The sequence below is a fragment of the Macrobrachium nipponense genome, chromosome 5, assembly GCF_015104395.2.
Source record: "Macrobrachium nipponense isolate FS-2020 chromosome 5, ASM1510439v2, whole genome shotgun sequence".
Classification (NCBI taxonomy): Eukaryota; Metazoa; Arthropoda; class Malacostraca; order Decapoda; family Palaemonidae; genus Macrobrachium; species Macrobrachium nipponense.
In genome coordinates this window covers 8,398,009-8,423,360 of record NC_061107.1, presented here as the reverse complement: position 1 = coordinate 8,423,360, position 25,352 = coordinate 8,398,009, and the positions used below count along the sequence as shown (strand labels likewise).

The following is a 25,352-nucleotide window of genomic DNA, read 5'->3' as shown; positions in this document are numbered from 1 at the left end:
TTTGCCCTTGGAATTGTCATCAACAGGTAAAGATTTTGAAGCTTTTTATTTATAAAAAGTATATCTTTTGAAACATTGTTTGACTCCGGAGAACATTAATAATACATTTACTATTGATAAAGCTAAAATTTTCATATACAGCACTTTGTACATACTATAGGGAAATATATTTTTAGAAAATTGAAACTGCTCCATTTTCAGTGAAAGGTTCTCTGAAAGATTATTTTATATCTGAATAAATTTGGTATCATGTCAAGGTGTATATATCTTAAGAAAATATGACTGTAATATTTTGTATCCTTAATGAAATATGTAGTGGTCTCAATTTACTGATATTTATTCACATTTTAATTGTGATTCTTGTCATTTTTTACCAGAAGCTGGTATTGATAGGACCCCTAAAATTATTATTGTATACTTTTGCAAATATGGTATTGTACTTTGCTTATTTTATATTTCTATATCTTTTTAACTTTTTTTGTCTAACAGAAGTAGGCACTGGGAATCTTACTGCATGTGAACTGATAATTTGTTAATCCTTAATGCTTTGTCAAAGTGAAAGTCAAACCTTCCACTTTGTGTATTTATTACTATACCTCATTTCGTGACAACTTGTAGAACACATAGCCCAGAGATATTGGCCTTTCAACACACACACACACACACACACACACACACACACACACTGTCTGTCTCTCTCTCTCTGATATTTATTTAATTGTGAGTATATATTCAGATCTGGACAAGGTATTCTTTGTTGTATAGAAACAAGAGTCCATATGTTACTGTTTCATAATAAACATACCTGGATTTCTCGTGACTGATTTTAGTGGCAAAGAAGTGAAGTCGTCGAGCTGATTAAATGTTCCGTGCTGCACTTGGTGAAGTACTGATTTCACTGAAGTATTTAACATATAGATCTTTCAAACTTAACTTTTGTCATAGGTATAGAATCTCATACACAATCCTTATAGCAGGATTGTGAACAACCACAGTTGTTTAGCTCTCGTTTCAACTCTTGTTTCAAGAGGATAATAGGATGCTGATAAGATTGCTTAGTTTTCCTTTTCAAAGTTGCATGAAGCTCTGGAGTCTCCCAAATACCTTATCATAATGAGATTATCCTCGATTGCCTTAATGATTAACCTATATAGTAAATGAAATTTTGACCAAATTGAATGCATCCATCTTGTAATGCAAATTAAGTACTCAGCTGTTCTGCTCTGGAATTAACCTGATGTTCTGTTACAGACAGAGGGAACAGTGCCTGTTCTAAATGTAGGAAGTGTAACAGTGTTAGGAGGATGGATAAATTATTCACTTACCTAGTATTTGTTCCGATACGTAATACAAACCCTCGGTCCTTTAACAATAGGAAGGTAACTAGCAGCAGCTGGGACGGTCGTAAGCTTCGAACAAGGGGAGAACGGTAGTTAACTGCTTGTCCGATCGTGCGCGCGCCCGCGCGCCCGAGAGGTGAAGAATCACTTTGTTCATGAAACTTACCTGTCAGATATATATATAGCTGTATTCTCTGAAGTCCGACAGAATTTCTAAAACTTACGACACACGTAGTGGGAGTTAGGGTGGTTAGTACCCATTCCCGCCGCTGGGAGGCGGGTATCAGGAACCATTCCCATTTTCTATCAGATTTCTTCTGTCGCTGGTGTCGTAAACATCTGTTTACACACTTCCGCCTCAGGATTTTGGAAAACTTTTCATTGCTTGAGTATCCTCTTGACTTTTTGGTTTTTTGATTGGATCGATAGCTTGGCATACGTGACTTGGACTGTTTTGAATTTGGCTTAGATTTTTTCCTTAAAAATGTCTGGATGTAGTTCGGCTAGCGCCAGGGTGTGTTCGAAAGTGGAATGCAAGGTTAGGCTTCCTAAAGCCTTGGTTGATCCTCACACATTGTGTAAAGGGTGTAGGGGGCAAGAGTGTAAATATGATTTGCGCTGTAATGAGTGTGAAAGCTTGGATGATATACAATGGAAGACGTATGAATCCTACGTAAATAAGTTAGAACGTGATAGGATTAGGAGGTCTTCCTCCAGGAGTAAGTCGGGTAGCAGACAGGGTCTTAATGTATCCCCTTCTAACCCTCCTTTAGATTTTGTGCCTCCTAACCCCGTAGTGTTGCCTTCGGGCCCTCAAGTGGTGTCTGCGGAGGGTAATGCCCTTTCGCTTATACTGGATTCATTGAAGACGCTTGAATCTAAAGTGCTTGCCCTTGAAAACAGGCAAAATAAGTGCAGTGATAGTGCCCCTAGTGAAGTGGAGGGGGCGTCAGATCGGCCCTATAGCGCCTCTAGGCTGGGATCTCTGCCGGACTCCCAGGACTCAGGGAGAGGGCATGTCGAAGGCCGAAGGAGGGTTACGGGGAACCCCCACCGATCTGACGTCCCTTCAGCAGTTCCTGTGGACGCTTCCAGGCTGCTAAGGAGCGTGCTCGAGCACGTATCCTGAAGGATTGTTTCTCGTCTTCCGACGCGTCCTCCCCGCGCAAGGGGTGGGAATCTCGTTCGGATTCGCGACCTTTGAAGAGGACTCTTCAAGAGCTTGACGCTTCACGTCATGCTTTGTCTGAGTGGCATTCTTCTCCGGAAAGCGTAGCTTTTCCGCCCCAGTCGCTCTAGAGCCAAGGCGGTTCCTGGGAGAAGGAAGAAGGCGTCCCCTCGCCCCTCTCCTTCTCACAAGCGCAGCTCGTCTCCGCGTAAGGAGACATCTCAGACGGAGATCATCATTGCTATGCAACGGCAACTGGACGCTTTACTGAAGCAGAAGGAGACGGTTCCTCGTCGCAGGAAAGACGATAGACTTCCTATCAAGAGAACTAGGCAGTCTTCTCCAACGGCTCCTCTTTCGTCCCCGTCTTCTGATTTTTTCGCCATCTAGACTTCGTTTGGCTCCCCAGGGTTCGTCTAGAGGTGACGTTAGACGCCAGGTTAGAGAGAGATCTCTGCATGCTCCTCTCTCTTCCCGTAGAGAGGACGCTCGGCGTTCCGACTTCGACGCTTCTGCTGACGACGATTTTGTAGCTGTCGGACGGACTTCTATGCGTTCTGCCCCTCTTCGACATGACAGTGTTGACGCTCAACGATACGCTAGTCGGGCAGTTGATCAAGTTTCTTCGCGGGACGTTAGAAGAGTCTCTATGATGGACGCTCCTTTGGACGCTTCGCTGGACGCTCGGTCGGACGCTGATTTGGACGCTCGAGAGAACGCTAGGTTGGACGCTCAGATGGACGCTCGTAGACGTTCTAGTAAGAGCTCTGTGGACGCGAATGTGGAAGTTCGCTGTCACTCGGATGTTGTTCCCGAGGCTTTGGCTGACGCTTCTCGTCTTATTTCTTCTTCACGTTCGCCTCTAAAGGTGATTCCTGATCCTGTGACTGTTAAGATCCGTTACCCTCTTCTTCTCTTCATCGTTCGGTTATAGGAGACTTGGAGCTAAAAGGACTTCTGCCTCTTCCTTCGGATTTGCACTCTGTAGGGAAGAAAGGAGAACTTAGCGGTTCTTCTGAGGATGTTGATGAAGAACAACCTGCTACGTCTGCTTCGTCAGATTATCAAGTTTTGGCACGACTACTTCGTGATTCGTTTGGCGATACTTTCCAGCCTGCTGCTCCTCCTTCTCCTTCTCAGTTTCGTCGTCGAAGACAAGCAAGACTCCAGGTTTCGTGAAGATGAAGACGTCGTTATCTACTAGAAGAGCTTTCCGGAAGGTTAACGCCTGGATGGAGTCTAGGAAAGCAAAGGGAAGGACTACTTTCGCCTGCCTCCGTTCTAGACTTAGCGTAAGGCAGGGATGTGGTATGAGACAGGCGAGGAATTAGGATTGAAGGTTCCTACGTCTGCTCAAGGTGATTTCGCCAGCGTGGTTGATGCCTCAAGGAGGGCCCTTTTAGCCTCGGCTAAAGTATCATGGACGACTTCCGAACTGGACCATCTTTTGAAGGGACTGTTTAGGTCCTTATTAGGTCTTCAACTTCTTAGACTGGTGTCTTGGAGCTTTAGACAACCAATCTCGTAAGCCAGACTCGATCAGCTTGGGGGAGTTGTCCAGTGTATTGTCATGCATGGAAACCAAGGCCGTCAGGGATGGCTCAGAGGAGTTAGCCTCTCATTTTTCAGCAGGGTGCTTAAGAAAAGGTCGCTTTATTACAACTTTGCGGCTAAGTCTGTCTCTCCCGCACAGAGGACAGAACTTTTGTATGCTCCCTTCTCGAGTCATCTCTTCCCCCAAGCTATGGTGAAGGATCTGGCAGTTAGTCTGCAAGAGAAAGCCACACAAGACCTGTTGGCTCAGTCTTCGAGACGTCCGGCTGGCCCTTCAACGTCGTCAGGAGCCCAACCGTTTAGAAAGCAGAAGCCCTTTCGTGGAGGGACTTCCGCTAGATCGTCTCTCAGGAAGAAGCCTTCCTAGAGGTAGAGCCCCTTCCAAGTCTAGGGGCAAGAAGTGAGAGATCGTGCCTTCAGTCACCGGTAGGAGCCAGGCTGCAGTTGTTTGCAGAAGCCTGGAGAGAAAGAGAGGCAGACACCTGGTCTCTCGACGTCATAGAGAAGGGTTACAAGATCCCTTTCATAAAGCTGCCCCCGTTGACTTCCACTCCCAGGGACTTGTCCCCATCGTATCCTCAAACAAAGCGAAAGATACTTTTCGACCTGCTCGAGCAGATGCTCGAGAACGAGCAGTGGAACAGGTTTTAGACCTGGCAACGCCAGGATTTTACAACAGATTGTTTCTTGTACCGAAACAATCGGGAGGGTGGCGGCCGGTCTTGGATGTAAGTCGTCTAAACCTCTATATAGAAAAGCAGAGGTTCAAGATGGAGACACCTCAGTCAGTTCTGGGGGCCTTAAGACCCGGAGATTGGATGGTATCACTCGACCTCCAGGACGCCTACTTTCACGTCCCGATACATCCCCAATCGATGAAGTACCTTCGGTTCGTACTGAAAGGGAAGGTCTTTCAATTCAGGGCTCTTTGTTTCGGACTGAGTACGGCCCCTTTTATCTTCACCATCTTAATGAAGAACGTGGCGAGGTGGCTCCTATCTTCCAACATCAGAATCTCGCTCTATCTGGACGACTGGCTCATACGAGCCTCCTCGCAGACCCGGTGCCTGAAGGACTTGCAAACGACTCTGTCTTTAGCTGCGTCCCTGGGACTTCTGGTGAACTTCGAAAAGTCACATCTGACCCCAACACAGTCCCATCGTGTATCTGGGATTCAGATGGATTCAGTGGCTTTTCGGGCTTTTCCGTCCCAGGAATGTCAGCAACAAGGCATAGAAAAAGTGTCGGCCTTTCTAGGGAAGGATTCATGCTCGGTGAGGGAATGGATGAGTCTGCTGGGGACCATTTCCTCGCTGGAGAAGTTTGTTTCCCTGGGGAGGCTACACCTCCGACCTCTTCAGTTCTTTCTGTCGGACAGCTGGACAGAAAAGGACAACTTCGACATGAAGTTAAGCATCTCGGAAGAGGTGAAGAACCATCTAAGATGGTGGCTCGATCCGGGGAAGCTGTCAGAGGGCATATCCCTCAAGCTTCAGAACCCCGACCTAGTGTTGTTCTCCGACGCGTCATCCACGGGGTGGGGAGCAACTCTAGGGGGGGAGAGTGTCAGGTACCTGGAGAGGGGGGAACAGGTAACCTGCCATATCAACTTCAAAGAGCTGGCAGCGGTTCAATTAGCGCTCCAGTTCTTCCAGAACAAAGTCCTCCCGTCGTGTAAGTTCAAGTCAACTCGGACAACACCACAGCCCTGGCATACTTGAAGAAACAAGGAGGAACACACTCTCGCTCCCTGTTCGCTCTAGCGAAAGAGATTCTACTTTGGGCAAAGGAGAGAGAAGTCACAATATTGACAAGGTTCATTGCCGGAGTCGAGAACGTCCGGGCAGATCTCCTCAGTCGACAAGGACAGTTATTGCCGACAGAGTGGGAATCTCAATCAAGACGTATGCCAGGAGCTGTGGGGTCTTTGGGTTGATGCCCCTTAGTGGACATCTTTGCAACGTCAAGGACGGCGAGACTTCCTCTGTATTGCTCCCCGGTTCTCGATCCGGGAGCAGTAGCAGTAGACGCCCTTCTATGGGATTGGACGGGCCTGGATCTCTACGCTTTTATTTCCCCCCTTCAGATCCTGGGGGAGGTGATGAGAAAATTCGCAGCATCGGAGGGGACGAGGTTGACTTTAATCGCCCCCTTTTGGCCCGCAGCGATCTGGTTCACAGAGGTGATGTTCTACCTAGTGGATTATCCGAGATCTCTTCCGTTAAGGAGAGATCTACTCAAACAGCCCCACTTCGAGAGGTACCACAAAAACCTCTCCGCTCTGAGTCTGACTGCGTTCAGAGTATCCAAAAGTTGGCCAGAGCGAGAGGTTTTTCGAAATCAGTGGCTAAAGCTATCGCCACCGCGAGGAGACCATCATCAATCGCGGTTGGTGTAAGAGAAAAGGAGTTTCCTCTACCACTACCTCTGTGAGCCAGATCGCCGACTTCTTGCTTTATCTTAAACAAGATCTGAAGTTGGCAGTGTCAACTATTAAAGGCTACAGAAGCGTCCTATCTGTAGTTTTTCGCCATAGAGGTCTTGACCTCGCTAATAACAAGGATCTCCATGATCTATTGAGATCTTTCGAGACGACCAAGGTACCGCTACCGAAGTTACCTTCGTGGAACCTGGATGTGGTCCTCAAATATTTAATGTCAAATCGCTTTGAACCTCTTTCCTCTTCGTCTCTACGAGATTTTGACGAAGAAAAACTGTATTCCTAACTGCTCTGGCGACGGCGAAGAGAGTTAGCGAAATACAGGCTATCAGCAAACACGTCGGCTTCAAAGGGCATAATGCGGTCTGCTCTTTGGGTATGTCGTTTCTGGCCAAAAACGAAAACCCTTCCAATCCGTGGCCTAAAACGTTCGAGATCAAGGGTATGGCAGAGATCATTGGTCAAGAGCCAGAAAGAGTCCTGTGTCCTGTTAGGGCTCTTAGAGAGTATATTCGTAGAACGAAGGATTGCCGAGGTTCTGCGGAGAACTTATGGTGTTCGGTCAAGAGACCAAACATGCCCATGTCCAAGAATGCACTGGCATTCTTTTTAAGAAACACCATTAAGAGGCGCACTCTTCTTGCAAAGACAGCGACTTTAAGCTACTAAAAGTTAATGCGCACGAAGTAAGGGCTATTTCGACCTCAATAGCCTTTCAGAAAAACATGGCTCTTAAAGACATTTTAAGTGCTACTTTTTGGAGGAGTAACTCAGTGTTCGCCTCGCACTACCTACGGGAGGTGAGAACGGACCTATGAAAACTGTTACTCTCTTGGGCCATACGTCGCCGCAAGACACTATTTTGGGGGCAGGAGGTAGCACTCATCCTTTCCCATAGAAAAGGGTAGGTGAGTTTTTATATTTGTATGTTTATGGTTGTAGGGTCGGCTGCCGAGTACGGTCGTCCCTTCCTTTAGCCTTTGGTATGATGGGAGTTTGTTGTTAGGCTAACTTAGGTGGTGGTTTTGCCTCGTTGCCCTCAGAAGTATAGTCATGGTCTAGTCACATTGTGGTCCCGTCCCCGTTGACAGATCATCTAGAGCGCACCAACTACACAGGTCACTACCTTGTTGGTAACTCTAGTGAAGCAGAAGCAGGCTTGGGTGACAGTAATCACAAAGTCAGCTATGCTAACAGTAAGGAACCAAGATGTCAATCATCTACATTTATATGTTTTCCTAAAATCCTTTTCTCTCTCCACCGCCAAAGGTGGGATTCAGCTATATATCTCGACAGGTAAGTTTCATGAACAAAATGAATATTGTTAAGATACAATAAAGTTTGTTCATAATTACCCACCCACCTCCCCTCAGGAGACAGTGGAGATAGAAATCTGATAGAAAATGGGAATGGTTCTGATACCCGCCTCCCAGCGGCGGGAATGGGTACTAAACCACCCTAACTCCCACTACGTGTGTCGTAAGTTTTAGAAATTCTGTCGGACTTCAGAATACAGCTATATATATATCTGCCAGGTAAGTATGGAACAAACTTTATTGTATCTTAACAATATCATTTTTGCTTTCGGCCGCGGGTGTGAAGGACTTGTTCGTCTCGCTCTCTGCCCCGCTTCATCGTCGTATGCTTTGTTTATATTGTGTTTTCTACTAATGGTTTGTTTGACTTGAAAATGAAACTGTAAGTACACTGTTTTCATTTTCATTACTTAATTATGAGCCAACATGGAGCTATCGCCGTAGATGCGGCGATTTCCGCTCTTTTCATGAAATTGATACCCTTGAATTATGTCTCGGTGCCGAGGGCGGGTGCGCTCGCGCCGAGTCATGTATTTTGGGCGAAAGTGTGTAATTGAAGATGTAAGTACTCTTTTCATATATTGTTGCCCTGTGCGTTCGTTGCCGAGAGCGTGATTGCGCTCGGCACGAGCCTCTTATTTTTATGGATAGAATGCATGAAAAGTGGATTCGCAATGCAGTATTCTTTTCATTTTCATTTATTAATTGCATCAAATTTAATTTTGGATCAATTTCTGCTCTTACCCGGGAATTGATCCTTACGATTGATTTTCTGTGAAAGTGAAATCGCAAGTGCAGTATTCTGTTTCATTTTCATATATATATATTTTATGATAGCATCATATTATTATGGATCAAGTTTCCGCTCTTACCCGGGAATTGATCTTTTTCCCTTTAAGTTCTACGAAGTGAATCGCAAGTGCAGTATTCTGTTTCATTTTCATATTACTTTTCACTGCTGTGCGGGGGTAGAGGAAGCGAAGGTCTGCCAGGAAGTCGTCGGATAGCTCTCCGCGACTCCCTTGTATCCGATTCTTCTTCGTCTTCTTTCCTGACCCCCCGCCTCAGCTTCCTCGTTGTATTTTGTATTTGGGGTCTTCCTTGCGTTCGGGGTGGGGCATGTCTCCCCCCCGTGCGTGAGGGAACCCCTCTTACTAATCTGTCTGTGCTACCGCAGGTGCTACATCCGTGGGAGACGACCTTGGACAGGTATGGACCACTGCGGCTGCATGGCGTGCTAGCATCCACAATCTGCTGCAGCGTCTAGCAAGGTCTGGGACGGTGACCTTGGCACGGTCTACACTACAACCTCCATGGCCGCTTATGCTGCTTCCCCCTGCTGATCTACACTCCCCATGCTGTGTCAGTGACGCCGTCTGCCGCTACTAGGGCCGGTTGCCGCCGTAACCGAGGGGGGGTATGCCGCCGCGCCTGTGTTTTCTTGGTGTTGCCTGCCCCCAGACTTCCGCGTTCCAGCAGCTCGCTCCTCGACCGCCGCCAGTACCCAGATTCCCGCTGGCTGCCGATGATTCTACGAGGCGATGGCTGGGCCTGCCGTACCTGGCCACTGATGTGGTTCCCGCTACTGGCTTGGCTGTCCCTTCTGTGTTTACCGCTGCCGCTGTTCCTGCCGCTCCTGAGCTGGTTGCTGTTTATGTCGCTCCTGGTTTCCTGCGCCTGTCCATGCTGGTCCTGCCCATGGTGTGTCCTTCCCCAGTCCCAGGTCTTCCGGACAGGTGCAGTCGGGCCGTGTGTTGCTTCGGCAATAGGCCCGACTCCGGCCTGGATGGAGGCCTGACGACTGTCCTGCGTGAGCTGACAAAGAAGAGGAAGAAGAAGAGGAAGGTGTCATCTTCGTCTTCATCGTCTGCTGCCTGCCTCTTCCCCTTCAACTTCTAAGGCCCATAAGCCAAAGAAGAAGAAGGCTGCCATCCCCCCTCCCCCCAAGAAGTCTCCTTCGGGAACTTCTAAGGGCCCGTCCCCCCCACCCCGGTGGGACGGGGGGTCCTTCTGCTGGTCCTCCTGGCTCCTTCGGGAGCGGGGCCCGTGCTCCCTTCCCTAAGAAGAGATAAGCGGGGACCAGAGGAGTATCGGTTAGCTCTGGTACTCCCTCGACTGGTGCTAGCGGCGATGCCACTACGCCAGGTTCCAGCTCGGTCTCTCGTTCGCGGGAGATCCCGAGTGTACACTCTCCCTCGGGAGACCGTGCAGCCAAAGTTTCGGCACCAGAGTTCGCTCGGCGCCAAAACCGCGGCACGGAGCAGAAGGCTGGTGAGAGCCGCTCAGGTGACTCTCACCAGGCCAGCGGCCGCTCTCGCAGCGACCAGCTGGTAACCCGGGCCGGTTTCCCCACTAAGAAGACTCCTTCGGGAACTTCTAAGGGCTCGTTTCCACGCCGTGGGACGGGGGGTTCTTCCTGCCGGTCCTCCTGCTCTTTTGGGAACAGGGTCCGTCTCCTTTTCTTCCACAAGGAAGAAGAAGACGGGGACCAGAGCGTACCGACTACCACCGGTACTTTATCCTCGCCTGGTGTTGCGGCGCTGCCGCTACGCCAGTTCCGGCTCGGTCTCTCGTTCGCGAGAAATTCCGAGTATACGATCTCCCGCTTGGAGAGAGTATAGCCAAAATTTTGGCGCCAGAGTTCGCTCGGCGCCAGGACCGCGCGGCACGGAGCAGAAGCTGGTGATAGCCGCCTCATATGACTCTCGCCAGGCCAGCGGCCGCTTTTGCAGCGACCAGCTGGTAACCCTGGTAGACGTGACGGTCTCTGACCAGCCACGGGCTGAGGCTGGGAGTCGGTCCCCCCGACCATCGGTACCAGCCTTGGTTGGTACCAGCGGTTTGACGCGCCTTGAGGACCCTCACCGGTCTCACCGCGAAAACGAGCTCTGCAAGTCACCTGACCACCGCTCCCACAGGGACCGCGCGGATAGGGCGACCAGCAGCAGCTTGTCTGAACGCACGGGACCTGGGGGGGGGTCGACGTGCTCGTCGAGCCGCTCGCCACAGGCAGCAGCACGGCCAGGCCTGCAGGATCGAACCCCCCACCGCGGGATTGGTGATTTGCTGCAGCCCCCCACGTACGCTGGTCCTGCCAGCGAGCGGGGGGGAGCGTCAGGTCTGTCTCTCCACTACCTTAAACTTCCTCGGGGTACGCCGGGAAGAGCGAGGTAGCTAGGAGTGATCGTGAGAGGTGCGCCGCTCACGATCCCGTCACGACGCCGCACGTGCCACGTATGGTCCTTAGGACCAGCCAGGACGTAACGCGCAAGTGATTGGAGGCGACCGTCAGGGGGGGGGAGGGGGTAGCGTCAGGTCTGTCTCTCCGATACCTTCAACTTTCCTGGTGGCATACGCCGGGAAGAGCAGGGTATATAGGTGTGATTGTGAGAGATGCGCCGCTCACGATCCCGTCACGACGCCGCACGTGCCAGGTATGGTCTTAGGACCAGCCAGGACGTACGCGCAAGTTATGGAGGCAACCGTCAGGGATCTGTTTGCTGGTCCTTCTTCTGAAGGAGGAGGGTCTTGGGAGATGCTCTTGTTGGAGGGACTGGACGGCCTCCTACTCCTCAAGACGCTGTAATTCCGAGATTCAGAGTAAACTTTGCCCAGGTTATTGCACTAATTCGTCAGCACAACGACCTGGGGAGAGGATCGCTGCTCCACGGCTCAAGTCGTTCTCGAGCCCGAGTAGGGAACCAGACTGACGGTGGGCTTGCCGCAATAAGAGCTTCTCGACTCGGTTCTGAACCAGGAGAGCCTCTCGTCTCCGGAGGAGAAGGCTCGCTCAGGTCTAGCCGGTCGGGCAAGCTACTTCCCCTCTGCCACGACAGCGGCGTTTATTCGGGGCGGTATTGCAGCTGTTCTTTCCCCCCCCCCCCTCCCTTCCGTCCTCCTGAGAAGTTTCGATCTCGACGAGGACCCTGGAAATGAGTCAGAGGACGGTTTTGGCTCTCCTGTCAGGTGTCTAATCAGCCCCCACCCCCAGACGAAGTTCACATTTGTGGCAGATGCTTACCTACAGCACGAGTTCGTGACCCTCCTCGGGGGGAGGGGGTTGGGAGGAAGGCCATCGCCACAAGGTGATGGCTGCTCCTACTCTCGTCTCCAAATGCTAGTGCCGCTGGAAGGGCGAGCAATATCCTTTTCCTTCCCCATTCCCTCTCTCCTTACGGCTACGAGGGAAAGGGGTAGGATCCTACAGACTTCTCTGTAGGATCCCACGATTGGGGACTGCGCTACCGGGGGGACCTTCGGGTCCTACCTGACGTAACCCCGGTCGTGAAGGAAGGACCCTCCACCATCTTCGATTTCTACGGGAATCGAGAAGACAACCAACCGATATTCGTTTAACGAATCCGGTGGGGGTTTCGCTGGGCGCTTAGAATTCTGCAGAATTTCTAGCACACATGGCGAGACCACTGTCCAAGGGAGTTAGACGAGTATTCCCGATAATTGTTACCACGATAATCGGGGATCTCGCCGAATGCTCGAATTCCTGGAGTTCTTAGCGTTCGAAGAAGACTGTCGCCGAAGGAAGATATCTCACAGTGCCGGCCAGCCCTGGATTAGAGAGAACGGACGGGAATATCCAGTTTGGCTTGAATTTTCGTCTTTGTTATTCTGTGCACCATTGAAGCTTTCCTTCGGGGAAGACTTCTTCTCTCTCTTTCTTAGAGATCGAAGGCGGTCGATCTCCAATCCTTATTTTGTTTTCTTGAAGGGAAAGAATTTAGGATGGAGATCGTTGTTCAGAATCCTACAAATATACTACGTATATTAACCTTGCGACATGATTCTGCTAAGCAGTTGAATGGTCCGAGGGGTAGGCGCATATCCTGGTTATTCTATGGATTTTGACTTAGACGAGAAGTATTCTAATTGAACTGCAACTCGGGGTTGCCTGCAACCTCCCAGGAGTTTCCAGTTTCAAATTTATATACTTATGGTGTTGTCACAACAACACCATTTAAGCTTTTATATTTACCGATATTCGTTTCGCATAAATATAATTGCTCGAGCATATCTTTTTATGCTCGGTGGTTCTAGCCGAACGCATTCCTTCGTGGAAAGGATTTTACTTGGCAAAAACTCAGGATGGAACGAGTCAGCGACAGCTACTGCGTATTGAATTGCCCGAGGCATTTCAGTACCAGCTGCCGCTTCGAGATGCACGGTTGGTTATGTCTTTCTCACCTGCTTTGATTGAATACCAACCGTATCTCTGCCCAACAATCACGGACTCAAGTCTCTGATTAACGGGGATTCTCGCATACATGAATGACCATCTACTGCTGTGATCGTCTTCAGTATTGCGAGAATTTAAAACAGAGATATCTATTCGACTCTCATCTTTGTGTTTACCGCACGGTAACAGAATTCTGTAATAGTCTCTTGCTGCATCGTATCGCGATGATGCGAATGATTTTTGCGGAATCTGAGTTTGTCCTCAAAATATCTTGTATTCGGAGGTGTGCAATTGTTCATTGTTCACCCCGGATTAGCAGATGTATTGAAAGACATTGCCTACTCCCACACCTGCCAGCTCTACTTCAAATGTTCAGCCCATGAGAAGCAGTTCTTCAGCGGCTCTCCCTGTGTTTCATTACTGAAGAACGCCCCGCTTTCATTGGACACCGGACAGCAATGAAATGCGCGGTTAGCGTTTTCAGTCATTTGTAAGCACAGGTTTAGAATCTTGAGATTCCTTCTCTCGATTCAGCTGGAAGACGTAGGTTGCATTCATTGCCTACCTTCGTCTTCAACGTCACATAGTGTTGTTTCTCCTTAAGCTGAGATTCAACGTCTATGAGATTTTCTTGCCATCAGGGACCTCGGTCTTTTGAAGGCAATTGACTTTCGCCTTTTGAGCTTATGCATTAAGAGAATCATCACCGCGCCGTCCGGCATCGGTGACTAACAAATATATTATTTGTTTGGTCTCTCAGCATAACTCTTTAAAGGGCGAAGGTCACGTGACTTACCCGGATGCTTGGACAACTTGCCTCACTACCGATTCCGAACCAGTCAGTTGGCAGCTGTCAGAGCGCCCGAGTCAGTTACAAACTATGCTGTGGACTTAGTTCGGTTGTTCCAGAGCAATCATTACTTCGTCTTAATAGCTTGTCAGTATGAGTACTGTAAAACATAACCAAAGTCGAAGAGGGATAGGTCATACGACTATTCCCTTCTTTTCGTCTTAGGTAACTGCATGACTTCTCTTGCGAAGTCAAGCACAAGGGGATGGGGATTTGTGACGCTCGATTTCGTACCGATCTTCGTAGCGAAGACTCAGAACCCTTCGGTAACTGACGATTGGTTCGAGTCCTTCACAATACCCTCCCTAATGGACTTCACTGCCTCCGATACGAAGGCTATGCTGCTTTGTCCTGTGAAGGTGCGACGGAGCTGTCTGAAGAAACTCGACACCCAGGATGAGTGTGGACGCCTCTTCATCATTCTCTCGCGTTCCGCAAGAACTTCTCCGTGGCGCAGGTAGTGAAGGCAGGGGCCTGGTCCAACCGGACCGCATGCACCTCCTTCTACCTTCGGGATATTGCCCACAGGTCCTTGGATCTTTTTCCTTGGGAACCGTGGTGGTTGCTCAACACGTTGTGTAGTTAACCCAGACCCTCGCAGGCTGAACAGCATCGAGTCCTGGTGTGACCGTAAGAATGGATGAGTGAATGAGAGTGTGACTGGCTCCTCTTCCCATCTTTTTCTCCCCTCTACCTCTGGGTAGAGGGACACGGTCGTCACCCTGCTGGGTAAGGACGAGATGCAGGTGAGCTACTCAATAGAGCACCATCCAGGGATAGGAGTAATATCCACCACTTCCTCCAACAAGGGGGAGGAAGTTGATGCCAACTTGAGACAAACCCATCATTTTATGATTGTCTCTTGCAAACAGGAACAAGTTCTTGCTTGCTGGTACGAAGAGATACGCTTGCCTCTCTCTTAGTACTTGGCCCAGAGGTCTGACCATTGATCCTGCGGTGCACACCCCGATCAATCGGACAGAGGTTTGGATCCCCCCTTCCCGCTCTTACGACCAGGGAGGCACTCCAGGGTTGGACGAACACCAGTCTGTTCACCAAAAAGACTCAGATTCCTCCCACCAATAAGTGAGTCTTCCTATTGTTAAAGGACCGAGGGTTTGTATTACGTATCGGAACAAATGACAATTTGTCGAAAATTGCATTTTTCCTAACTATACAAACCTGAGGTCCTTTACATATAGTCCCACCTCATGCCACCCCTCACTGCAACTTTTTGCATGGGCCTAAAGCAAAAGTGATTCTCACCGCGCGCACGATCGGACAAGCAGTTAACTACCGTTCTCCCCTTGTTCAAAGCTTACAACCGTCCCAGCTGCCGCTAGTTACCTTCCTATTGTTAAAGGACCTCAGGTTTGTATAGTTAGGAAAAATGCAATTTTCGACAAATTGTCATTTTTCAATCATTGGGTGCTGATTTTATGGCATAATGTATAGGAAATTTTAATCTTTTAAGATTCATTATTTTTATTTATTTTGTGTTATCAGAAATTTTTTTGAACTTTACTTATATTCTCATTAATATTATAGGTTTTAGTTTAGGATTGTTTATAAATTGTTGTATACCATAATTTGATACTGAGCACATGTAGTTTGGCTGAAAATTCATAGATTCTTGGAAAAGTGTTGTTGTGTTACCATTTGCTATGTGAGGAATGCAACTCCACCCTTTGAAGCTATGGAGAAATGCCTTAAACATTGTATTAATTCTGTAATACCCTTTTTATGTAGCTCAGTATTCATATGTATAGTATTAATGTAGATAAGTTTATTTCATCATTTTACTTATTTGTGTCACAGTATTTAATTGTTCTCACTGTTTATTTCTGAGCAGTAAAAGCAGCAACTACCTACCGACATTTCGAATTCTTGGGGTCCTTCAGCGTTTTGCATTTTGTTATTTGATCAGTGCAGTTATTGAAGTCTATTGTATGTCACCACAACAGTCACCCGAGGTAAGTTATTGATATCGCACAATTGTACATTTTTACAAATAAATCACCTCATTTTCTTTTATGAAGAGACGATAATGCTTATGTTTCAAGAGTGGTTGTGGTACCATCCAAAGTAAGTAGGAAAGTCCCCAGTGAATTTTCCTTTGGGAAACGTTTACATAAACTAGAACTCAATACTGTAGATGGTATTGTGAGTTAGAAACTAGTATTATGCCACAGTTTCAGTGTGTATCCTTGCAGCTACCACTGCATATGTCTTCTAGTTAAACTAAATTCAGACTTTTATCTTTGCTTGAGCTATGAAAATCATGCATGTATATGAATATTAATCATTTGCAAAATTTTGGAGCAGTTGGTGTATGGTATAATTACTTTTGCAGTTTTTTTTTTCAAAGGCTGGATAGGAGTATATTACGATCACACTAATCTGATCTTATGTAAGTAGTAATTTCCATGAGGACCTGTACTACACTTTATTTCCCTCTTTCCAAAATATGTTGTATATAAGTTTTTCGTCAGTAATTTCTGTAAAATTCATGTATCCTGTACACAGATCGGCCATTCCTTGATAGAGATCACACTTAGCCTCAGGACCTGCGAAGGAATAGACTAGAGAGTCATATACGTGCATTTTTAATACAGAAGAGCTCTCACTGTTAGACATAATGTACTGTATGCATTAAAGTGAACAGTGGAGTGACATCATATGAGAGATCATTAGTACAGTAATGGTAGATAATTTGACAACCTTTGGCATACTGTTTCCCTCATAACGAAGTTTGCAGATAGCACCACCTGTACAAAACAGTCTCTAACTAGGACAGAAAATTATCAGAATATTATACCCCAATGTCCTCACAATTTAGCATTTGTTAAATATGTATTATGGTTTGAGTTTTATTTATTTCCAAATCTGTATTTGATAAGAGACTGGAACTGTTGAAACTTCAACAAAAAGTGGACTCACATATTCACGGATTTCTCTAGGGACCACATCTCCCCATTATTTGTGGGAAATTCATGTATTTGCTGTACTTTTGTTGAGAAATATCCACAAATTCCTGTTTTTGTACATGGAACTTACCCAGCAGATATATACTTAGCTATAGACGTCCGTCGTTCCCCTACAGAAATTCGAATTTCGCGGCACACGCTGCAGGTAGGTCAGGTGATCTACCGCCCCTGCCGCTGGGTGGCAGGAATAGGAACGATTACCGTTCTAGAACCAGATTTTCTCTGTCGCGGTAGTGTCAACATACGTTGTTGCTACCTCCTGACTTGATTTTCGTTTTTTCATCGCCATCGACCTTCTGGGCTGTCTTTTGCAGGGAAGTACTTGGTCTTTGGTTTGGCACACGCTTTTATTAACTTTTTTATGAATTTGGCTTCGAAATTTCGAAGAATAAGCCAGGCGCCAGAATATTCTAAATCTTCTTATGAGAGAGAGGTCAGTCGCGAAGCTCCTCTTTGAGTTTTTAACTTGAGCAACTTTCCCCTGGCAAAGGTGCAAGAGGTCGCACAGGCGGCCGTCGCTTTTGCCAGAAGGATTCTGATACTAAGAGAAGCCATTTTTTCATTATTCAGAAAGACTCTTGTGTTTTTTGGCAGTTCCTCTCAATGTGGACACTCTCCTTCATTCATGCTCTTCCCTCGTTATGAAGAGGCAAGAGCTTTAGGAAGTTTTCTTATAAGAATCTCATCGACGTTTGGGTATGATGGCGGATAGGAAATATCTACTTCCTTCCGTAAACCCTACAGATGAACAGGAATTCTGTCTCTTCCGCGATTTATGAGGAAATCACGAAGATTTTAAGAGTTCCTGGATTAACTTCCTTCCTTAAGGAGATATATATACTCTTTCTATCGTTCTATTAACGAAAAGAACGAAGATAGTAAAAATTTTTCCTTTCTCTATCTGCCTCGGCAGGGAAAGAAGGTAGTAGAGTATCTGCTGTATGAGAATACGATACGGCAAATCATAAGCACATACCGTAGTTACTTCTTTGCTGAACAACTCGATTACCAGTATCCTTCCAGGAATTTCCTAGGAAGGACTACGCTTAAAGGGATTGTTAAGACAACACCTTCTTAGCTTCTAGATTTATCGAAGTCTTGTTTCGCTTAAATATGCATTTTAAGAACTTCCTGAAGTTCGATAATAATTTTATAAGATTCCTTTTTTGAATGGAGTAGCTGGCAACTCTGGAAGAGTAAGGCCAGACGGCTAACGGAGACTGCTATCGGCTATCGCTTAGAACAACCCAGTACCATGTGGGTGTCGGTCATGCGTGGTCGGTTACAAGTCTCTCTCCTGCGGGATGGAATGACTAACCGTGTCTCTCCCCTACAATCGTGGTTTTAGCCTCGGATTGAGGGGATAGTTAAGCAAACTTAAATAAAATATTGTCTGCATTTTGCTAAGAAGCTTTCAATAAGAAAGATATTACAACATTTCAAAGCTGTTTACCGTAGGTAACATTAAAGGATTCTAACGCAGTGGAACTCTATATAATATAATGCTCTCATGCTTACGAAAGCATGACTTATTAGAGGACATGCTCAGTGAGAAGATGAATGTAGTAGAGAATTCACTTTAAGACTACGGTATGGTCAAGTCTTATGCACATACCGAGGTTAACTACAGAATTCCTAGTATCCTTACAAAGGTTTCCTAGATTAATGCTGTTTACCACAATGTGACAGTATTATAAAGGATTCTTATACGGCAGAGCGCGATATAATATAATTCTCTCTTCCTTTTGAGAAACACACACAGCCTTTTTAGAATCGGATATTGCTCAAGAGAAGATGGGTGAGTCGGATGGGAAACATTCTCTTAGTGGCAGAAGTTGTTTCCCTGAATGGACTATACTACGTATATAAAAGTTTTTTCCTACTAAGAGCGGAATTAACATGTGAAGGATGTCGGGTACCATAAAGGCATAGATGTTCTGGCACATAACCTAAAAAGAACTAGAAGGAAGCGCCAGCCTGGCGCAAAGCGTCAGAAGCGCCAGCCTGGCGCAAAGCGTCAGAAGCGCCAGCCTGGCGCAATGCGCCAGAAGCACCATCCAAGATATTTTCTCGTTTTAGCGAGTTACTAACTAGAGTCAGTAGCCTCTCGGACAGCAGGCTCGGTAATGGCAAGATTCGTTCCTGATTTCGTTACCCATTTAATCGGAAAGGGGTCGCTTACAAGGAATGATGAAATGATTTATTTTAATCACTTAGGCCAATTCCACGATTCTCTCATATCGCAAAGAGCATCGAGAATCTCTTTTTTTCACCCCTGTTCGCGTTAACAAAAGAGAACCTATTTGGGAACAGACACGGAACGTAACGATCCTTAAGAGGTTCGATGCAAGATTTTGCATGTCCGTGAGAACCTTCTCGATCGAAGATAATAACTGTTAACGTCTGTCTAACATTTTTTGAAAAGAGTTGTGAGAACCTGTGGAAAGTCTTCTTCATAGATCTCTTCGCAAGGTAGAAGACGAACAGGCTTCCTTTAGACTGCTTCCTTTTCCTCGAACCAAGAGAGGTAGCAATATACGACATCTTTAATTTAAAGAAGGGGAATAAATTTTAGTCTTTTTTTCCCCTAGTTATAAATTCTTAACAGATATTAAGATAAATGGGCGTCAAAGGAAGAGAGGATGAATGCCTCATTTTGGCCTTAGAGAGGTTTGGATTCACAGAGGTCACGTTCTTCTCACAGCATGTTTCGTAAAGGCTTTTCCAAGAGTATCTGGATATTCTATCAGAATCTATTATAAATAGACTTGAAAAACCTCTCCACTCTGAGTCTGTCCACGTGCAGACTGACCAGAAGTGGACATGAATGAGAGGTTTTTTCAAGGTAAATGACAATAGTTATGGCTAAGACATAGAATTGCTGCAGATCGTGCTAGATGGAATGAGGAAACTGTCCTCTGTGAACCACATAGCGAGGTTTTTTCTTCACTTTCAGAGGGAAGAATCACCTTTGTATATATCTGCTATCAAAGAACGCAGTAAAAGGCTATACTCTGTCTCTACAAGGGGAATTAGAGATAACAGAGGATTAAGATCTTCGGGATCTTATACGATACCGCAATACGACAAGAGTAGGATATCATGTACTTCGAATGGGATCTTTTTGTGGCCACAGATTCAGTGTTCCGACAAAATGGAACTGCTCCTCATCAAACTTCTTTGAGAAAGTTTATGAAGGAATTCTTTGTTTCTCTTAGCCCTAAACGACCAAGAAGACAAGTGATTTTTTTTTGTGCATTGGAATCTCGCATCAGATTCAATGGAGACTCGGCAATGGGTTCTTGCCAGCATAGTATGTCTGGCAAAAGAACTAAAACCCTCTATTCCTGACGCAACGCTTTCAGATGGAAGTTTCGTTGCCCAGGCAGGGTACTTACATTTTCATCTACAGAAGAAGAGATGGTTTAAACGTTTGCATACAGAGTCTTCAGGGTGCGATGAGGGCTCGAAATGCTTCCCAGAAGGTATTCAGAAGGATACAATAAGAGCTAGAAATCAGGGTTCCGCCCAATTTCAGCTAGGAGTCTCCTTCGACTTCCAGACTCCTTCCCTTCCTTCGGGCAAGGATAGGGAAGATTCTGCAACGAGGAACCTCATCAACATGTAAGAAGAGACCTCGTTAGCAAAGTAAGTGTTCACGAAGGATCCTCCTCGGAGGAAGACTCTTCTCTCTCGTATTGTTAGATATCCTGTCGTCTACTGGGTGTAGCTGACTACAATCACCTCCCCTTGCCAGGGGCCAAAAGCTCAAAGGGGAAGAATTTCTTCCACCCTTCTCCAGTCTCCTGATAAACTATGTGGTTGTTCAGGACTCTCGGAATGTAGCGCCAGCCAGGCGCCAAATGCCAATACAGGCGAAAAACGCCAGAGGCGGACAGTTCCAAGGAACTCTGTCATGGTCGGATACTGATAAGGAGCGGGCCTCCAACCTGGCGCAAATGCGCCAGAGGCGAACAAATCGGACAGATATAAGAGTTTCCGATGTGGACATCGCCAGACAGCCTAGAGACACTTCCCAAGCTGCGAAGCTCCAGCAAGTGTGGAGGGGCCAAACCAGGGGCCGAGGCGCCAGCCAGGCTCTAGGAGCCAGCCAGGCTCTATAAGCCAGCCAGGCGCCATCCAGGTGCCAGGCTCCTTCAAGGCTAGGCTCCAGTCAGGATTGAGGATCCATCCAGGCGCAAGGCTCCTTCCAGTAAAGAGAAACCTAAAGCTCTGTCATGTAAGAGGGCTAGTCCCCATTGATATGATACAGGTAAGGCTCTGCCATGTAAGTGGGTCAGCCCCCATTGGCACGATCCGAGAAGGCTCTGTCGTGTAAGCGGGCTAGCCCCATTGACATGATCCAGGGAAGGGTTTTGTCAGTCATAGGTCCCTACCTCGCTGAAACTCTTGAGGCATGCAGACTCATAGACAGTAATCATGAAGTCTTCTGCCAGGCTCCAGGCGCAAGGCGCCAGCCAGACGCAAGGCTCCAGCCAGGCGCGAGGCGCTAGCCAGGAAGGAGGAGCCAATCAGGTGCCAGCCAGGCGCGAGGCGCCATCCAGGCGCGAGGCTCCAGCCAGGCGCGAGGCTCCAGCCAGGCGCAAGGCTCCAGCCAGGCACGAGGCACTAGGCGCCTGCCAGGCACAAAGCGCTAGCCAGGCTCCAGGCTTCACCCAGAAGAGATCTATATCAAAGAACGCCCTGACCTTCTTTGAGACAATGTGATCTCCTAAGCACTTGATAAGTGCATTGATGATTCCTTCAAACAGCTGAGAATTTAAAAGCGCATGAAGTGCGAGCTTTTCCGAATTCTTGTTCTTTCCTTTACAATATGTCATAAGGACATATTAGCTGTCACATATGGTGTCACATACGGGAGAGTGCACTCTGTGTTTGATTCTTCCCATTATCCAAAGGATGTCAAGATAACCTTCGAGATCCTTCTCTCTTGGTTGATACGTGTTTGCGGATACATTGCTGGGATAGGGAGCAGATACTGATCCTTAACTAGCGAGTTAAATTTTATTTAACGTCGTGTTTTTTCTTTGGGTTGTTTGAAAGGAGTTTGGGGGATAACTCTTTTCAACTTAAGCACTAACCCTCGTGTTAAGATCAGGTGATCGGGATCGGTGTTGTGCTCCTTAATTATGCCACTAGGCATAGGCATATTGTCATGTAAGAGGCTCTGTCGAGTAAATGGATAAAACCCCATCGACAGACCCACAAGAACTCTTAGCCATAGGTCACATCCTCGCTGAGGCTCTTGAGGCGAAGCAGATTCCTTGGCATTAGCCATGGAATCTTCCGCCTGAACAAGTAGGAACCAAGGTTTTATTTATTTATTACCTACAACGTTTGTTGTTTACCTGTCTATTCAGTAAATAGTTGTCTCTTTCCCACCACCAAGGGTGTCAATCAGCTAAGTATATATCTGCTGGGTAAGTTCCATGTACAAAAAATGATATTGTTAAGATACAATAAAGTTTTGTACATACGTACTTACCTGGCAGATATATACGATTGATGGCCCACCCAGCCTCCCCTCAGGAGACAGGTGGAGGAGAAAATCTGGTTCTAGAACGGTAATCGTTCCTATTCCTGCCACCCAGCGGCAGGGGCGGTAGATCACCTGACCTACCTGCAGCGTGTGCCGCGAAATTCGAATTTCTGTCGGGGACGACGGAGTCTATAGCTAAGTATATATCTGCCAGGTAAGTATGTACAAAACTTTATTGTATCTTAACAATATCATTTTTTTTTTATCAATTTCATCATATAAAGTACTTTTTCTGATAAAACATGAAAAAACCAGTTACATATAAAAATGTTTAGTAGGTTTTCTTGAGTTTTAACTAACAAAATTGTCAGTTTTAAGCATTTTTATAAGGGTTTCAACTATTCGCAGATTCTATCTGTTTGCAGGGGGTGTCTATTATGCATCCCCCACGAATACAGGGGGAACACTGTATTATAAAATTCAAGAAAGTACTTATTAGATTTATATTTGGTTTTTTCTTTTTGTTATATGCAACTTTTATGACTAATATTTGATTTTTATTTTCAGTATGTTTGGTATTGGAAAATACGAGATCTTGTCCGTTCATGGTTTCAGTGGAGCATCACTTTAGTTATAGTTGCCATTCATACAGCCATAACATTTAACCTACCTGTTCCAGGATGCCCCACGTAAGTAAATTTTAAATATTTCCTTTGAAAATGTTATTTCTCTGCCTGAGTTATCTGACTGTATTAGTATGATTTTTTATAGTTGCAGTGGCTATGATGTAGTTTTTTTTATATAATACCTATTCAGTGAAAGAGGTCATAAAATTTTTTAAAAGATGGTAAAGTGAAATGGAGAAGACAGACTTCAATTACAGTATCATAAAAACAAAGCTGTTGGTGACTGCAAGGGAAGCAAAGAAAGAGTAAACAGGAAAGTGGATGTGTCTCCTGTGGGTAAAGTACGTATTGGGATGAACTCAGTACTATGCACTGAATGTGACAGGCCATGCAAAGAGATGCTCAGGACTGCAAAATGGAAATGGAATAAGATATTCGATGCCTAGAATGAGAAAGAGAAGGAAGAAAAGTACCATGCTGTGGTTGAAGGGCATAACTCATGAGAGGTGGAGCACTTCTGATACCATGAGTGGACAGTAGACTGATTACCCTCTGGGGGTTTAACATGTAAAATTTTTCTTCGTGAGCAGCTATAAACATCATACATACACTGATACCGTACAAGTGGCTCGAACATTCCTTGTTTATACATAGTGGTAAGAGTAAGGTATTAGTAAACAGAGCAAAAATTCATGCAAGGTCCGTAAAACCTATGCTGCTCTGTATATCAGGGACATTGGTTCTGATTTAGAAAATGGAAGAGATTTTAAAGAGAAATATTAAGGTGTTTTTAAAACTTACAAGCCATTACATTATCCATTTAGCTAGAAAGACTAATTCAGGTGTAACAGTGAAAGAAATGAGACTTCTGGTACTGTATAGATGATAATGTCACATCTCTAGAGAAAGGGAATTTTGGTGCTTTACGAAGCAAGTACGCACTAGAAAATAGCTCTTGCATTGCAGATACTAAGTGCACAAATGCAAATCCCTGTTGAAGTAGGTACTTGTGGAAGATTTCTGAATAGGGTACATTTTGGCATTGGTTTAAACTGTAGTTATTTTTGCTGGAAAGAAAACCACTATTTTCAGCTGTCTTTAAGGGCATTACAGCTATGTAATTGTTCTTTTTAGGGAAAATTGGTATCAGGAAGGTTTAGTAATGAGATCAAAGGTGTCCCATGATATGAATACCTAAAGGCCTTTGCAACCTTTCCTTGAAATGATCTTAAATCCATTGTGTGAAATATATGAAGATAAGTCACATTACAGTATATATTTTCTTGCAGAGGATATATTGGCCCAGGTGGTTTACATGAGGGTGGTGCCTTCAGCAATTGCACAGGTGGTGCTGCGGGGTATATTGATCGACTATTTCTTGGTGACGATCATGTTTATAAACATCCAACGTGTGCTAAAGTGTATGACTCCCATGTCCCTTACGATCCAGAAGGGTTTTTAGGGGCACTGACATCCATCCTTATGGTAAGAATTTTTTCAGTGGAATATTCTATATATGTTTTCATTTTATTCCGCTACCACGTATAGCAAAGGGCTATAAACTGTCGAATAAATGTTTTTGTATAGTTAGACAAAAGGCTTGGTACTACTGTGTGCTTCTCCTAATAGCTGGCACAAAATGACCTCATTATTAACTATGAGCCTTTTCTGTGATATTTAGCCAAAACCACAGTCAGAGCAGCATATTGATAGTATTATGAAAACTTTACATAATTTTTTAAGAAGTTTATTTTTGTGCTGAATTTGTGAAGTTAGTAGTCTTTCTTTCATGAAAATTTGTGTTGGTTGTTTTAGTTTTTAATGAATACCTGATATAAGTAGTGTTTTTATTCATGGAATTGAAGAACATTACTTTGACAGTTATTTTTGCAATAAATTTTAGATGCTTCATCATAACAGAATTTATATTTTTAATGTTATATAGTGTGAGCTGAAAGATAAACAAAATAATAGTACATATTTCTTGTCAGTGGAACAAACGGGCGAAAATCATATTTGAATTGTAAAATATTATTTTTTCAGCAAACTTACTCTTACCTTCAAATTACAGGTTCAGTTTGGTATAGCATCTGGACGCATCATTATTACCTATAGAAGCCACAATTCTCGCTTGATTAGATGGCTTATTTGGGGAACTGTATCTGTAAGTAAACATGTGACAAAATACCCCTTCATCTTCAAAAACATGAGCATTTGCTTCAGTGAAGTTTAAATAGTGTGGTAATGGATGATAGTTCTGTTGAAATGTAAATTTGTTCCGACACGGCATACAAACCTTCGGTCCTTTTACAATAGGAAGGTACTAGCGGCAGCTGGATAGGTCGTAAGCTTTCGAACAAGGGGTTCGGTAGTTAACTGC

The 25,352-nt window shown here is 45.7% G+C and overlaps 2 protein-coding genes across 2 annotated transcripts in view; one reads left to right on the top strand and one right to left on the bottom strand.

The window, feature by feature from the left end:
* Positions 1 to 25,352, bottom strand: part of LOC135215180 (heparan-alpha-glucosaminide N-acetyltransferase-like) — a 123,708-nt gene that overhangs the window by 40,367 nt on the left and 57,989 nt on the right. The gene's annotated exons all lie outside the window — the stretch shown is intronic.
* Positions 7 to 25,220, top strand: LOC135215178 (heparan-alpha-glucosaminide N-acetyltransferase-like). Its single transcript, XM_064249653.1, has 5 exons — positions 7 to 26; positions 15,712 to 15,832; positions 22,914 to 23,035; positions 24,262 to 24,457; positions 25,044 to 25,220. Exons 2-5 carry the CDS (start codon positions 15,809 to 15,811, stop codon positions 25,203 to 25,205), a joined length of 504 nt encoding a protein of 167 aa, XP_064105723.1. The 5' UTR covers positions 7 to 26; positions 15,712 to 15,808; the 3' UTR covers positions 25,206 to 25,220.

Bases quoted from the DNA above. Each gene is read 5' to 3' on its own strand.
- LOC135215178 (XM_064249653.1), top strand. From the start codon at position 15,809: ATGTCACCACAACAGTCACCCGAG. The intron at 15,833-22,913 runs GTAAGTTATTGA...TTTTATTTTCAG, and splicing joins CACCACAACAGTCACCCGAG to TATGTTTGGTATTGGAAAAT. The intron at 23,036-24,261 runs GTAAGTAAATTT...ATTTTCTTGCAG, and splicing joins CCTGTTCCAGGATGCCCCAC to AGGATATATTGGCCCAGGTG.